This window comes from Thalassophryne amazonica, chromosome 5 (assembly GCF_902500255.1).
Source record: "Thalassophryne amazonica chromosome 5, fThaAma1.1, whole genome shotgun sequence".
Classification (NCBI taxonomy): Eukaryota; Metazoa; Chordata; class Actinopteri; order Batrachoidiformes; family Batrachoididae; genus Thalassophryne; species Thalassophryne amazonica.
In genome coordinates, this window is record NC_047107.1 from 51,848,903 (window position 1) to 51,866,102 (window position 17,200).

Below are 17,200 nucleotides of genomic sequence, written 5' to 3' on the forward strand. Positions count from 1 at the left end.
ACACGTTCACTTTTTTCATTCTTGAGCCACAAAACATATTTCACCTTTAAAATGAATGAATAAAGATAACACAGCTTATAATGTTTTCTATATACAGTTCAACTATATATGTTTTTAATTGTTCTTTTTGTTTTGTTTTTTTTTACAATCCCAAATCAGAAAAGTTTGGAGGATATGAAAAATGTGGTGGTGGTGAACCCGTAATGATCCTGACATTTACTTTGACTTCTATTTCTGTCTCAACATATTTGATGTTTTGTGAGGTCAGCTTTGTTTATTTTTTTGTTAATATATATTAATTCCTACATTTAAGGCCTGCAGCACTTTCCAAGAAAAAAAAAGGTTAGGACAGGGCAGTTTATTCTAAATGTAAGAATTAATTAATCATTTTTACAGCCAGTTTTCTTGAGAAATGTCAGAGGATGAATACATGAACATTTCCAGGTTACTGAATATTTCTTAAGACTTTATTTACATCAATCATTCAGAAATACATTGAGAAATGTCAGAGGATGAATACATGAACATTTCCAGGTTACTGAATATTTCTTAAGACTTTATTTACATCAATCATTCAGAAATACAAACAGTGTGGTACTTTATGGTAAATCTGTGTCAGGTAGGCAGCTCTCTAAATGTCCAAGCTGGAAGAAGACAAGTGAGGGAAGCCACCAAGACACGACTCTGGAAGAATTTTTGGCTTCTGTGGGTGTAAATGGAGAAACTGGGAATAGTGCAACATTTTTATTTTTATCTTCATTTTACATATATGTAGTCCCAACTTTTTCTGATTTGTGGTTGTTTCTGTTGCATTTCTGAAATTACAGAACTACTATAAAGAAAAGTGTTAACATTTTATTGTTTTTTCAAACTTTGTAAAATAAATGCAAACACCAAACTCTTATAAAGAAGGAAAAAATACACGGACATGTGCAGGAAAAACAGAACAAAGCAGGCTGATTTGGCTCCCATGATTTTTTAAAATAACAAACGGTAACATACTTTGAAATAAAAGAAATGCATAGCTGCTGCCTAATAACTTTGAAAAACTAGAAGCACTCGGAGAACGCAAACCTCCTCCAAGGCCACAGGGTCACTGACGTCACATGGAATACCCTTTGGCAAAGAGACTTATTCCACGGCGATTCACTATCATCATGTTTCAGATTCAGTGGTTAACCTCTGGGGTCCGAGGGTATTTTTTGGACAGTTCACTCGCCTGGCATAAATGTTTTATTATTGCTGTTAACAGCTCTCCCTGCATCCCACAATCAAGTTTTATGTCTCTTTTTTTCAGGAGAACCTGTACGTTCAAAATATATATGCTATAGTTGTGTTTTATAAGCGTAATAAAGGTATATAATCAGAAATAAGAAAGGAAAAAGTAAAGCGGAAAATAATTTTCCACACACATTTATTCAAAACACACAGCAAACTATAATACACAACTGTTTTGACAATTTATAAAGGTAATTTGGGCCCTTGTGTGAAAGACTGTACAACTAAAAGGTTCAAACAATAAACACAAATGCACATTTTGAACAATATATACAAAATGGTCTATGCATTTTGTTTATCTTCATCTCAAAGCAGTTTCTGTCTGCTATTACACAAAGGTCACATCACAAACTTCTACTATGAAGTTGCCTGTGTGTTTGTTCTTTCCTGCTGTGAAAACAACATTCACACTTCGAGGCTCATTCAGTTTGAGGAGCGGCCCCTCCCCCCTTGCTCCGTTGATATGGTAAACAGTGCTTTACGCCGGAGCGAGAGAGCTTGCCACAGGCTTATCCATTAACATTCACAGCAAAACTAGTTGAGCAATCCTGATACTCACACACTGTTTGAGCACGTGAGATTGTATGAGAGGCTCTCCGTCTGCTCACTTTCACTTTCGCTGTGTGTAATGGCGCAGGGCGCATTGGAGCAACCAGGTGGCTATTCAAACGGGCCAACTAGTAACACATCACTCCTAAAAACAATCTTTGGTGTGTCACGTGAGGTGAATCTGCCCTACGATTGGATTTTGGAAAACCATGTGACGGTGAACCAATTCCGATTGGACACTCACATTGCTCACATCATCATGCAGCTTCTATGAGGAGTACAAAGATGGTGGATGGTGGCTCAAAAGTCCGCGGAGTTAACTTTTCAGCAAAAACAAAAAAAGTTTCTATCTCATATCATTAAAAAGTTATTTATAATTTAGTAAAGCTTGGTCTCAGCCTTCGTATATGATGGCGTCGGCCCCAGAGGGTTAAATCTTTAGATCTTCAGCAAATGTATATATAAAGAGAAACTGCATGAACTACTAAGTTTTTTTAAAAATTTTCTAATAACAAGTTTATTCAGTGAAGAGAAACAAATGCTAAATTATTGTTGTGTCGTAACTTAATTTTTGTTCAGTCTTTGTGACCCGTTTTCATGAAGTTAGATGCAAAAATGTTGAAATTGGCCTATCCTGCAATGACAAAGAATCGTTAAAAAAATTACTGGATCCTGATCGTATTCCAGATCATTACCAAAATTTAATGACTTCTAAGTTAGGCCAAGATGCACCCCTGGTAAAAATGTCATTGAAATCCGTTGAGGATTTTTTGAGTAATCCTGCTAACAAACCAACCAACCAACCAACGTACAAACAAACGGATGCGACCGAAAACATAACCTCCTTGGCGGAGGTAATAAAAATCAGCAGCTTGTATTTTTATTCTGAGTAGAGTTCATTTCCTCTTTTTTTCTCCTCCTTAGTCATATTTTGTGCTTGAACATAAAACAACTACATTAAGCTCATAAATATCTTTGAAAAATAACAGCCTATCAAAGTTCAGAGTTCTCACCTGCTTTATGTGATTTCTACTTCTGAACATCACTGCAGAGTTTCTCCACATCAGCACACGTGTGTGTGATTTTTATAATGTTGATTCATATATTCTAATTTTTTAAGGAATTTTGACCATTTATTTCATCTCATAAATTCAGTATAACTGTCACCGTCATGCGCAGATGGTGTGAACAGGACATACCATCAGAACTGTGCAGGAAGACATAAAGGCAACGCCACAGGTTTGTTTGTTTTCTTATGCCCCTTTCACACCGGGGCTGCTTCGAGTTGCTTCCTGTGGCGTCATGATGATGCAGGAATGTCTGCGTCAGGTTCATGCAGCAGGGGGGAGAGAGGAGGTGAGGATGCAGCCTGCAGGTTCTTTGCACAGAAAACAGAGTGCACAGTTTGGCTGCAGACAGACTGTGCACTCTGATTCCTCTTCTAGTTTATATTTGTTCTTGTGCTGAGCTGCAGATCTGTGCTCTGAGTTCTGTTATAGTTTATCTTTCTTCCTTTGACTGCGAGCTGCATGCGCGCATGCGCACAAATGAACTGTCCGTGTGTAAATGTGGAGATGTCTGGAGTTATACTTAATGTGGACATGTCCTGTTTCTGGCAATCAGTCTGTGAGCAGGACTTATGTCCTTTTTTGTCCTTTATTTAACCCAGTGATGAGAGAGTTTGAGGGGAGAGCGAGGAGCTGCAGCAGCCAGTTTTTTTCTTGTAATTGTTCACGTGCGCGTGAACGAATCTGAGTGGACTGGAGACGTCTTGACTTTTTACTGGATGTGGACATGTCCTGTCTCTGGCAATCAGTCTGTGAGCAGGACTTTTATGGACTTTATTTAGACACAGTTGTGAGAGAATTTAAGAGCAAGTAGCTGCAGCAGTTTTCAGCCTGCAATCAGTATTTTTTTTGTGCTCTTTTTGAGTGTGTAGTTTCACTGTATTGTTTACAAAGTATAAAAATAGTCCTGCCTGATTTATACTTCAGGAACAATGGAACACAGCAGGAATCATAAATTGGCACCGGGTAACGTTGTTTTGTGAGGGTGTGGCTTCCAGTCACATTGAGTACCGTAGCGTTGCGGTGACGTGCGTTGAAACCACTAAATTTCTGCTTCGAGCACAGGACGCAAAAAAAAAAATTAAACATGGTTAATTTTTGGCATCTGATTTGCTTCGTCCTTTGCGTCCCTCGTGCTGTTGTGGTGTTGAGCTACATCGTCTCGGCACTGGGTTGCTTCCATGTGGCGTCGTGCGGCGTCACGACGGTGTAAAAGCAGCTTTAACGTGGTGCTTCTCCCTCTGCTCCGTGCATGCTCTCTCTGCAATGACTGAAGTGGCTCATGCCCCTCCCCCACCCGTCCCTCCTCGCAGCCAGCCAACTGCGCGTGCGCACACACAGACGGCTCCAGGGATCGGACCCAGTCCTAATTTTTGACGGCTTTGAGCAAGCTGCCTGCTATTTTTTGGGCTGTCTTTTTTCTGAAAATTGACCGTCCAAATGAAGGGTGGACAGCTCACTGCCTAAAACCTTGAATGGCAGCCTTTCTTATGCTTTGTTCCCACAGATGAAAACAATGACTTAAGTGTTTTTTTATTGTTAGCTAAAAATAATCATAAAAAAGTGTACAATACAGTGGTTAAGTGCGCTTGTTTTCAGAAAGGTTCCTGGTTCAAACTCCACCCCTGCCTATTCTCCTATGTGGAGTTACGTCAGGAAGGGCATCCAGTGTAAAACTTGTGCCAAACAAACTTGCAGATCCACCTCAGATCTGCTGTGGTGGCATTGAGTGAAAAACAAGGGAGATGCTGGAGGAACCTACTACCAAATTTAAAAAAAAGAGTTTTCCTATCCATTAAGCACTTCAGGTAATTTTTACCCAAGGCCAAAATATGGCCATCATGTATTGTGAAGGCCTTGCATCCGTCCATTCTTCTGTCCACCTGTCTGTGCTCCAGTCCTATTATTGCCAGGGTCTTCAAATTCACAGGGACATTCTTGGGACACAGACCTTGGCAAGCTCGGAAATGGCTAACCTTGACCTATTTTAAGAGTGCAAAAGGTCACATTCTCGTTCCTCTTTTTATGCTCATACAGCCAAGGGCATTTCAGCATTGCGTTATATAGTGATAATTTAAATGTTTGCAGTCACCCCAGATTTTAAGAGCATTGTTTTAAGAGCATAGGGGAGGTGATGGTCTAGTGGTTAAGCGTCGGGCTTGAGACCAGATGATCCTTGGTTCAAATCCCTGCCTGACTGGAAAATCACTAAGGGCCCTTGGGCAAGGCCCTTAATCTCCTAGTTGCTCCCGGTGTGTAGTGAGTACTTTGTATGGCAGCACCCTGACATTGGGGTGAATGTGAGGCATTACTGTAAAGTGCTTTGAGCGTCTTGATGCAGATGGAAAGCGCTGTATAAATGCTGTCCATTTACCATTTGTCATCTCAAAGCATCAAAACACACAGGTACTCTTTTGTTCTACAAGTTCAGTGTAGCTTTTCATGTTTTTGACACTTCTCTTATTTCAGGTATGTCGAAGAGCACATACAGAAAACAGGTGTTGCCATTGAAACGCAAGGATTTACATTCATCACAAGTGGACGTAAAAGAGAGTCACTGACGGTAAGAATCGCCTTTGAGCCATCTGGAAGTTTCAGCAGTGAAACAGAAAAAGATGCTGTTCTTTAAATACTCTAGAGTTCTACAGCAGCAACTAGGGGTGTCAAACTCTGTGGAATAGATGTCAGATTCAGACACCTGACGTCTTCTGTCAAAAGCTGTGGCTGCTGATGCGAACAGCAGTGAGTTTGTGTAACTCAGCAAAAACAGTTCTATATCCATGAGAGTGACAAATTTTTATCTGCAGCAGATGACACAATGCTTTTCTGAATATATATTCAATTGAAAGTTTGATGCGGCTGTGAATCAGTTTTAGGAATGTACGCACCAGCCTTCAAATGAAGGTGAATTTGAGTGCTGCAGTGTTAGCTACCTGAACTTGGTGCATGCTGCACAAACCCTCCAGGCAGCACTCCCATTAAGCTTTGTGACTCTGCAATGTGCTGTGTGGTAGTCCACAGTCTGCAGCATTCTTTAAGCCTAGCTCTAAGTAGCGTGTGGTGGGGGATGGCTGTGAGCAATAACGTTCTTAATAAATTGTTTGTGCCGATCATCAATAACTGGTTTGCTCGTTGAACTTGAAAGGTGTCACCCAATGTCAAATATGTTTGAGACCTTTGTTCTAAATGTTTTTAGATTAATTTTTAGTTTTTTGGTCATTATTCTATTTAATACAGCACTTTTCACTTGTGCAGATAAGGTGTTGTTGAATTTAATCTTTGTGTAATGGGAGCTGTGGCTAAAGCATGGGTTAAAGTTCGCCGTCACGATGACGGCGTTCCATCATTTGGAAAATTTAACCACACATACACGCACATGTGGTGTCATGCGTGTTTTGGGGCCAGAATATGATACTCTCACTGGCACCGCACCGCGGAGGAAGGGACTGTGTGAATTTTCACTCCTACCACTCTGTGTACTTTTTGCCATGAGCCACGGTCCTTCTCCTCCCTGTCTTTGTGGGTACATTGGCAGACCTTCCTCGAGTAGAGCAGGGCATGGCTTTGCTTTGAACCAGTGAAGAAGTGCTTTGATGGTTTGTTGTTTTATTTCGCTTTATCTTAATTTTTCCCCACTAAAACCCTAAAGAGCATATGTCTGTGAGTAATATTTACCTTTTTTATGTTAAACCGTCCTGTTACGGTCTTCTGAAACAGTTGATAGATGTATTTTATAACTTAAAAACAGGACAGATGCTAAGGCGTTAGCATGTCTATGGTGTTTTCAATGTTAAAGTTAGCATGAAGCTGTTTGCATCTCAGCACGCTTGTGTGCATAATTAATGGCTCAGCGTTTGTTGTCATAAAAGAGTCAAATGTATTACAACTTGTAATATTTTTTATTTGTTTTTATTTATATATTATTAATAATAATGATAGTAACAACATCAATAATGGTAATAATAACTAATAACGCCACAATACAATTTTAGAGAAACAGACAATAAAACCCTGATAAAACAAAACAACAGAACAGATAAAACCAACTAACAATGAACACAAATAAATAAATATAGAAATAAATAACTGTTTCCTGTGAACACCAGTGACTCTTAAACCTCCACTTAATCCCTGTTTTATTTAAGTTTAATGACAATTTGTTTCGGTCAAACCACATCTGTGTTTTTACATAAGAAAAAAATAAAATGCAGTAAACTGCACATTTGTGTCTTTTTTCATGAAAATATCTTATTAAAGATCACATATTACACTTTAGTCCGGCCTTTAAAATACTTTCCTGGACTCTTGCTGTAATATGTTGTCAGTGGTTGAGATAGTTGCTGTAGGCATCTAAAAATGCTCATAATCGGGTGAAACCTGATGGAAATCTCTTTGTGGTGTGTCGGTGATGGATGGATGGATGGATGGATGAGATTTATTGTCATTGTCATTACAAGTGCAACAACAACAAGATTACATCCACACTCAAATTGCCACAGACAAGATACAGCAATTAATCCACAATTATTGCTTGTTTACTGTAATAATGGCACACATCAGAATTAAAGACAATACATATACATTTGATATTGTTTATGTGCACTAAACTAAACTTCCAAATTGAGGCGATGTGAGTGTTTGGTAGCTGCAGCAACATGTTGTCGCGCGCCGCTAGCTTGGGGGGAACAGGGGCCTACCGCAGTTAAAACTGCACAGCCCCCGGAGGGGGAATGGAGTGGCGTGAGCGGGGGCCAAGATGGGGTGGTGGATGGGGACAGGATGGGGGTAGGGACGATGTGGAGCATGCGTCAGTCTCTTGTCCTTGTGTGAGTCAGTTGTTTTTCTGTCCGTGTGGGAGTTAGAGAAGATAATGGGCAGCTGAACGTTCACCAAGGCCATAGACATACTTCTGGAGGAAAACAACGGGGCATTTTATCCTTTAGAGGCTGATAAGCCTGTCGTGTTTGTGGTTGAGCAGTGAAAAACACTTTTACAGTCTCACATGAACAAACCAGATCCCAAATTATGACTATTCCCTGGTCTCTGAAATCTTCATCTTCATCTGCAAGGTGCGCATTTGCTCCGAGATGCCACCCAATTTGCATCTGAGTTCAAGGGTTAACGCAGTCTGAGAATGCATTGCCTTGCCCAACTCATTAATCATGACGGACAGGTGAGGGGTCATGGTTCTGGTGGCAGCCGTCTTGCCTCTGGTAGGTCAGGGCAGCACATAAGCCAATAAGTACCAGCCCTCCTACTATGAAACCAAATATAAATAAATCCTCGACATCCTCCACAGAGAATGGCGCAAAGCATGCGACTCGCCACGTCTCCCAGGCGTCGAGAACATAGCCTGCATGGTAACTTTCATCTGGGCATGCAGGGTCCCCCGGCCCTGATCTTCTTGTAGAAAAAATGGTGTCAATAGCATTCAGAGACCAGCTGATCAATTCCATGGTTAATCCAATATAGTATGAAGAATTCACAGTCTGGTGAAGTAGGGACTTTGAAGGTTGGAGCAGAGATAAGGGAGAGAGGAGGAGATGCGTCTGCCCTTGCCAAGTCCCAAGCTGTGTTTGTATGTGCAAAATTAAACAAAATGCTACTCCAGGTATGTTTTTGACAAGAATATAACATCATAACTTTGTTACAAGGTCAAACGTTGATGTTGCGTGGTAAAGGCCTTTTAATAATGACTCACTTTAAGAAATAATGGCAAAACTCACATGTATGTAAAAAACAAACAAACAAAAAAAAACGATTAATCGAAAAAAAATAATCCACCGAATAATCGTTAAGCAACTAACGATGAGTTGCTCTAGTTTGTTTTACGAGCATTTTACCGATTAAATGTGAATAAGCCAGTTTTGAGTTTCTCAGTGCGCATGCGTTTTCAAAACAGGTGACAGTGTTACTTTGTGCACAGCAGAACAACGTCAATTGCTTTAGCCGCTAATTTTGTATTTTTACTGTACAGCCAGTAACACAGCACCCTTTTGGCACATTTACCGGATTAGAACCGATCAAAATACTACAGAAGACAAAGAATTTTTACTTGACAGTTTGAAGTGAGTTTTCTTTGTTTCAGAGGGCTTCATACCCATTAAAATTCACTAGAATATACAAAATTTGACTTGCTCATTTAAAAAATTTCTGGGGGAGCACCCCAGACCCCCTATAATCAATAATGTGTTTTTACTTCACAGTTTGAAGTGAGTTTTCTTTGTTTCAGAGGGCTTTATACCCATTAAAATTCACCAGAATATACAAAATTTGACTTGCTCTTTTAAAACATTTTTGGGGGAGATCCACACCACCCTTTTATGTACCTTTAAAGTTTAGATTTTGCATTCTTTTTATGCTTTGTCTCTCTCTCTCTCCTTAGAGGCTATTTAGAATACATTTGTATACTGTAAAATGTGTTTATTGTATTTATTGAGGAAAAAAGAGTGTGCCCCCACTACGCCACATTTTAGGGAATTGCTGGCATTAACTTTTGCCAGGAAAAAATTTCAGTCAGATGAAAATTTATTGCTTTAACCCATGGGCTAAAGTCAGTAATAAATTTGATTGCAGTGTGCACGGAAGCACTCCCTGTATGAGTGCATTGTCATTTTGTATGCTGCTGCACTGATGCGCTCCTCCACTTCCAGAGGAGTCACTGCAGCATAAATGGTGTATGTACAGGAAAAGGACTACACATCTCTCTTACTTTCTGTTCTTATCTTGGTATGATGTTCATGATAAAGGTGAATAATATATTTGCTGTGGGTAATTGCGGGAAGTTGCATGCACAAGAAGTCCCTCAACCTGCAGCATAGCACCATTCTGCAACGGGTACTACAATGTACACTGGGCTCTAACATTCCTGCAGAATGGATCATTCCAGCAAATTGCAGATTTTACCTCATTTGGTTATTGTGTCATATTGCTCTTTTTCTTCTTTCTCAGGGGAATGCAACGCTACATTTGTATCCACACTTTCGACCCTTTCTGGAGTTCAAAGGTCAGTCTGTGCACATTCTGCAGTCTCATCTGTAGCTCAACAACACACACTGACATTGGGTTTCTGACATGATGCATTATGTTTGGTGTGGTTGTAGTAATAATAACAAACAGTTAGGTCTGTATGTGTTTGGACAGTGGCCCCATATTTACCTCCGCCAGCGAAGCTGAACTGAGGTTATATTTTCACCCCTGTTTGTTTGTGAACAAACTGTAACCCACTTTTTTCATATGTTATGAATTTTTTTCCAGAGGATTCATATCCTAATAGGCAAGAACTAGGCAGTCACTGACATCGATTTGTTATGCACCTCGATACACTACCAGCGATACAATACATATAGCGATACATAACAATACGATTCATCCCTGTTCCCGATTCGATGTGATTTAATATGCATTTGATGGTGATTCTATTCCTCACAATGCGATATGATGCGATATAATTAGGGATGGGTATTGCTAAGAATTTATCGATATTGATTCCATTATCAATACCTCTTTTGAATTTTCTGTGTAGGCCAGGGGTGGCCAAGTTTGGTCCTCGAGAGCCACATTCCTGACACTCTTAGTTGTCTCCCTGCTCCAACACACCTGAATCCAATGAAAGACTCATTAGCAGACTTTTAATGAGCCTTTCATTGGATTCAGGTGTGTTGGAGCAGGGAGACAACTAAGAGTGTCAGGAATGTGGCTCTCGAGGACCAAACTTGGCCACCCCTGGTGTAGGCTTTACGGGTTTTCTATGTCAACAGCATTTTATTGAGTCTTAAAGTAAATAAATAGAAATTGGTCACTGGATCCTTGATCTTTGGACATAAATAAAAATCAATAACATCTGTATATGGTCACTGGATCCTTGATGTACATGATGGATCCTATATCTCTGGACAGAAATAAATATAAACAAAATCTGTAGTTTTTGTCAAAAGTGTTTCCTTTCAGATATTAATGACACAAATCTAACTCCATAGACTCTGAGCTGAGCTCTTCAGCCAGCTGGCTGCACGTCAGGATGTAATTCATAAAAAACGCAGGATGTCTCATTTTGGAAAAAAAACCCTGGTTTTGGTCAGTTGTAGTTTATTGTTTGTATTATAATGTTTGGAAAGAGGTGTCATTTGATTTAAAACAGCGATTCGCTCTGAAGTTATTAATTCCGACCGAAATCTGCACAGCTCTTTGGAGCTGCGCACTTACTCCCATAAAACACAGGATATTATTATTATTATTATTATTATTATTATTATTATTATTATTATTATTATTATTATTATTATTATTATTTCCTTTACCTGATGGACAACTTCAGTTATGCACCTGCTGGTGCTCACGGCAGTAACCATAGTGTAAACCTTCGGTGTGGAATGAAGAATGATTCTTGTTTCTTGCTTGCAACAAGACAAGTGTCCCAGTTAGTGACTTTAATCCATACAAAGGTGACTCACGATTGACATCTTTAAATGGCTTTGAGAGGGGTTAATGAAGAAATTTCAGAGTTGCCGCTTCTTAAAACCAGCAAAGCAGAGAACCAGTGCCCACCGTCAGTCAACATGATACAACTTTTAACTTTGTGTTATGTCTGCAAAATCACTCTTTTGCGCTCTCTCGTTATGTGTTGCAGCTCTGCACTCCTTCTCGCAGCTTCACTGGCATTATTTCTTACGTGGCTTTAAACACACAGCCACTTTCATACCGTAATCCAACTTTTAACTTTGTGTTCGTCCGTTATTCACTGCAAAATCACTCTTTTGCGAGCTCGCATTTTGCATAAATGCTCGTCTTGGTTGACAGTCATTCCATCAGTGCGCACACACAGCGGACCTCATCTGATCCACTAACAAGGTATTAAATCTATGATAGACATACTTTTACAGTGAGAAATGAACATCCAGTTGTTTTACCAAGATATAAAAACATTAAAAATAGTTACCTTTAAGCTGTTCCAAAATATGTATCTCATGGAGCAGGAAAGAGAGGAAAAAAAGCGTCCAGTTGAAACGGTCTTCTGTGATTCCAGAAGCGATTAGAGGTGTTTTCAATGTCGAAGGTTTGACAGAAAATTATTAATCTGCTACAAAATAATTATTTTATATACAGTGTGCGGTGCACAGAGCAGGTGGAATTGTGTACACAAGAGGGCAGCTGCTTCAAAAATAGCCTCTCAGGTCCCATGTAGCTCCCAGGCGCTAGGATAATGGGCTTTTAGCAGCCTCATCCGCACCACACATGCCTCTATAATCCTCGTTCGTCATCATAGTAACTCGTACACAAACTGCCCCACGCTGTTGTTGCTAAATTTTGAACATCTTGAAATTAGCACCACGCTCAGAGATGAATCTTGTTAACGGAAGATACTGCCTCTAAGAGCAACTCAGAGCCACCATTCTTCCACGACAGTTGAATAATCAATCAATCAATCAATTTTTTTATATAGCGCCAAATCACAACAAACAGTTGCCCCAAGGCGCTTTATATTGTAAGGCAAGGCCATACAATAATTATGTAAAACCCCAACGGTCAAAACGACCCCCTGTGAGCAAGCACTTGGCTACAGTGGGAAGGAAAAACTCCCTTTTAACAGGAAGAAACCTCCAGCAGAACCAGGCTCAGGGAGGGGCAGCATCACTCTGAGACAAGACCTTTCTGATTTTAGAGATATTGCGTAAATGCAAAAAAGCAGTCCTACATATTTGTTTAATATGCGCTTTGAATGACATATCCTGATCAAAAATGACTCCAAGATTTCTCACAGTATTACTAGAGGTCAGGGTAATGCCATCCAGAGTAAGGATCTGGTTAGACACCATGTTTCTAAGATTTGTGGGGCCAAGTACAATAACTTCAGTTTTATCTGAGTTTAAAAGCAGGAAATTAGAGGTCATCCATGTCTTTATGTCTGTAAGACAATCCTGCAGTTTAGCTAATTGGTGTGTGTCCTCTGGCTTCATGGATAGATAAAGCTGGGTATCATCTGCGTAACAATGAAAATTTAAGCAATACCGTCTAATAATACTGCCTAAGGGAAGCATGTATAAAGTGACTAAATTGGTCCTAGCACAGAACCTTGTGGAACTCCATAATTAACTTTAGTCTGTGAAGAAGATTCCCCATTTACATGAACAAATTGTAATCTATTAGATAAATATGATTCAAACCACCGCAGCGCAGTGCCTTTAATACCTATGGCATGCTCTAATCTCTGTAATAAAATTTTATGGTCAACAGTATCAAAAGCAGCACTGAGGTCTAACAGGACAAGCACAGAGATGAGTCCACTGTCCGAGGCCATAAGAAGATCATTTGTAACCTTCACTAATGCTGTTTCTGTACTATGATGAATTCTAAAACCTGACTGAAACTCTTCAAATAGACCATTCCTCTGCAGATGATCAGTTAGCTGTTTTACAACTACCCTTTCAAGAATTTTTGAGAGAAAAGGAAGGTTGGAGATTGGCCTATAAGTCCTCTCATAGCAAAAAACCACGCTGCATGGCTCATTAGTCATCCTTCATTATTTGGTGGGACCAGGGTTTAGAACTGTTTCCTGTAATCGGCAATGTGTTCCTCCTTTACATACAACAAAGCTTTTCTATGCACCCCTGTGGTGCTTTTCTGTCAGAACTCTTTTAAGGTAACTGGTGGGGCCGAACTGTATAAAATATCTGTGACTTCTGTGAAAAAAACAACTGCATCTATGACGCTGATAGTGAATGATGAACATGTAGAATGAATGAGTGAAATAAACGGCGCGCACTTGCATTGCCAAAATGAGGAAACTGTGTTTCCTTCATCCAACACAAATTCTACACTGGTGTTCCCAACACTATCCACAAATTCCACAATATAAAGATTAATGTTCATACAAATTATTACTTTTACAACCAGCTTTCTTTATACGAGTCAGGGGATGACGTGAGCATTTCCAAGTCGCTGAATATGCCTTGGACTTCTTTTACATCAGTCATTAAGAAATACAAACATTATGGCACGTTACAGTACATCTGTTTGGAGTTGACCATTTTCAAAATCTTAGACGAGGAGACTAGTGAGGAAAGTCACCAAGACACCCAGACAAGTCTGAAAGAGTTATAGGTATCTGTGACTGTGACTGAAGGACGGCATTGTGTATTTTTTTTCTGTCAAAATTCTACACACAATACCCCATAATGATAAAATAAAAGAGATTTTTGAGAATATATTAAAAACAAGAGCAGTCAGAGATTTCTGATGTCCGCCAATCTGGATCTGGATGACCTCCAAAATTTAATGATGTCTCCCATGCCCTAATGTCTATCTGTGGTGCAAATGTGAGAATCTGTGAAGTAGTTTTGAAGAAATCCCTCAAAGAAATCCCTAAAGTGAAATCTTGATACAGAATCCGGATCCGGATCACCTCTAAAATTTAATGGAGTCTTCCATGGCCTAATACAGGGGTAGGCAACCTGTTCCAGAAAGAGCCATGAGGGTGCAGGTTTTCTTTGCAGCCACTGACTCCACCAGGTAATTTCACTGATTAACTGATTCCATCTGCTCAAAGTGATATTAATCAGTAAAATCACCTGGTGGAGTCAGTGGCTGCAAAGAAAACCTGCACCCTCATGGCTCTTTCTGGAACAGGTTGCCTACCCCTGGCCTAATATGTATCTGTGTTAAAAATGTTGTCAGAATCCGTAAAGTAGTTTTGACGTAACCCTTCAAAGTGTATATAAAGGGAAATCTTGATCCAGAATCTGGGTTCGGATCCAGATCACCTCCAAAATTTAACAGAGTCTTCCATGGCCTAATATCCATGAAGTAGTTTTGACGTAATCCTTCAAAGCTTATATATCTATCGGCCGTTTTATCTGGCTGATCTGGTGAAACCCTACATACCGACCCGGGTTTTGCTGTCGCAGGACGCGGGACTACTCTGTGTTTCCAGGGTGAAGAAGAAGTCAGCAGGTCATAGAGCTTTTTCTTATCATGCATCCACTCTGTGGAACGTCTTCCTGTGACCGTGAGGCAGTCAGACTCTGTGGACATTTTTTAAGTCAAGACTTAAAACCTATTTTTATTCTCTTTCTTATGAATAGCTTTTATGTTTTATCTGTTTTATTCTTTTACTTGTTTTTAATTATGTATTTGAATTTTTTTATTTTTACTTATTTATTTAAATTTTTATATTGAACTGTTCTATGTGAGGTGCCTTGGGGTGGCTTTTGTTGTGATTTTGTGCTTTATAAGCTGATTAAATAATGTGAATCTTGATCCAGAATCCAGATCTGGATCTGGATCTCCTCCAAAATTCAGTGGAGTCTTCCATGCCCTAATATCTATCTGTGGTGAAAATGTGGTGAGAATCCGTGAAGTAGTTTTGACATAATCCGTCAAAGCATATATAAAGTGAAACTTGATCCAGAATCCGGATCCAGATCACCTCCAAATTTTAACCGAGTCTTCCATGGCCTAATATGTATCTGTGTTGAAAATTTAATCAAAATCCATGAAGTATGTTTATCGTAATCCTTCAAAGCGTATATAAAGTGAAATCTTGATCCAGAGCCCGGATTCGGATCCAGATCACTTCCAAAATTAAATCAATCAATCAATCAATCAATTTTTTTATATAGTGCCAAATCACAACAAACAGTTGCCCCAAGGCGCTTTATATTGTAAGGCAAGGCCATACAATAATTATGTAAAACCCCAACGGTCAAAACGACCCCCTGTGAGCAAGCACTTGGCTACAGTGGGAACCTCCAGCAGAACCAGGCTCAGGGAGGGGCAGTCTTCTGCTGGGACTGGTTGGGGCTGAGGGAGAGAACCAGGAACAAGACATGCTGTGGAGGGGAGCAGAGATCGATCACTAATGATTAAATGCAGAGTGGTGCATACAGAGCAAAAAGAGAAAGAAACAGTGCATCATGGGAACCCCCCAGCAGTCTACGTCTATAGCAGCATAACTAAGGGATGGTTCAGGGTCACCTGATCCAGCCCTAACTATAAACTTTAGCAAAAAGGAAAGTTTTAAGCCTAATCTTAAAAGTAGAGAGGGTGTCTGTCTCCCTGATCTGAATTGGGAGCTGGTTCCACAGGAGAGGAGCCTGAAAGCTGAAGGCTCTGCCTCCCATTCTACTCTTACAAACCCTAGGAACTACAAGTAAGCCTGCAGTCTGAGAGCGAAGCGCTCTATTGGGGTGATATGGTACTACGAGGTCCCTAAGATAAGATGGGACCTGATTATTCAAAACCTTATAAGTAAGAAGAAGAATTTTAAATTCTATTCTAGAATTAACAGGAAGCCAATGAAGAGAGGCCAGTATGGGTGAGATATGCTCTCTCCTTCTAGTCCCCGTCAGTACTCTAGCTGCAGCATTTTGAATTAACTGAAGGCTTTTTAGGGAACTTTTAGGACAACCTGATAATAATGAATTACAATAGTCCAGCCTAGAGGAAATAAATGCATGAATTAGTTTTTCAGCATCACTCTGAGACAAGACCTTTCTGATTTTAGAGATATTGCGTAAATGCAAAAAAGCAGTCCTACATATTTGTTTAATATGCGCTTTGAATGACATATCCTGATCAAAAATGACTCCAAGATTTCTCACAGTATTACTAGAGGTCAGGGTAATGCCATCCAGAGTAAGGATCTGGTTAGACACCATGTTTCTAAGATTTGTGGGGCCAAGTACAATAACTTCAGTTTTATCTGAGTTTAAAAGCAGGAAATTAGAGGTCATCCATGTCTTTATGTCTGTAAGACAATCCTGCAGTTTAGCTAATTGGTGTGTGTCCTCTGGCTTCATGGATAGATAAAGCTGGGTATCATCTGCGTAACAATGAAAATTTAAGCAATACCGTCTAATAATACTGCCTAAGGGAAGCATGTATAAAGTGAATAAAATTGGTCCTAGCACAGAACCTTGTGGAACTCCATAATTAACTTTAGTCTGTGAAGAAGATTCCCCATTTACATGAACAAATTGTAATCTATTAGACAAATATGATTCAAACCACCGCAGCGCAGTGCCTTTAATACCTATGGCATGCTCTAATCTCTGTAATAAAATTTTATGGTCAACAGTATCAAAAGCAGCACTGAGGTCTAACAGAACAAGCACAGAGATGAGTCCACTGTCCGAGGCCATAAGAAGATCATTTGTAACCTTCACTAATGCTGTTTCTGTACTATGATGAATTCTAAAACCTGACTGAAACTCTTCAAATAGACCATTCCTCTGCAGATGATCAGTTAGCTGTTTTTCAACTACCCTTTCAAGAATTTTTGAGAGAAAAGGAAGGTTGGAGATTGGCCT

General features: G+C 39.8%; 1 protein-coding gene across 3 annotated transcripts in view; it reads left to right on the forward strand.

The window, feature by feature from the left end:
* The window catches only part of si:dkey-98f17.5 (uncharacterized protein LOC569123 homolog), a 61,209-nt gene that overhangs the window by 3,939 nt on the left and 40,070 nt on the right, over positions 1-17,200 (forward strand). For all 3 annotated transcript variants that reach the window (XM_034170217.1, XM_034170218.1, XM_034170216.1), the window contains exons 3-4: positions 5,364-5,457; positions 9,846-9,900. In XM_034170217.1, the coding sequence (XP_034026108.1) occupies positions 5,364-5,457; positions 9,846-9,900 (149 nt within the window). The remainder of the gene's footprint in view (positions 1-5,363; positions 5,458-9,845; positions 9,901-17,200) is intronic.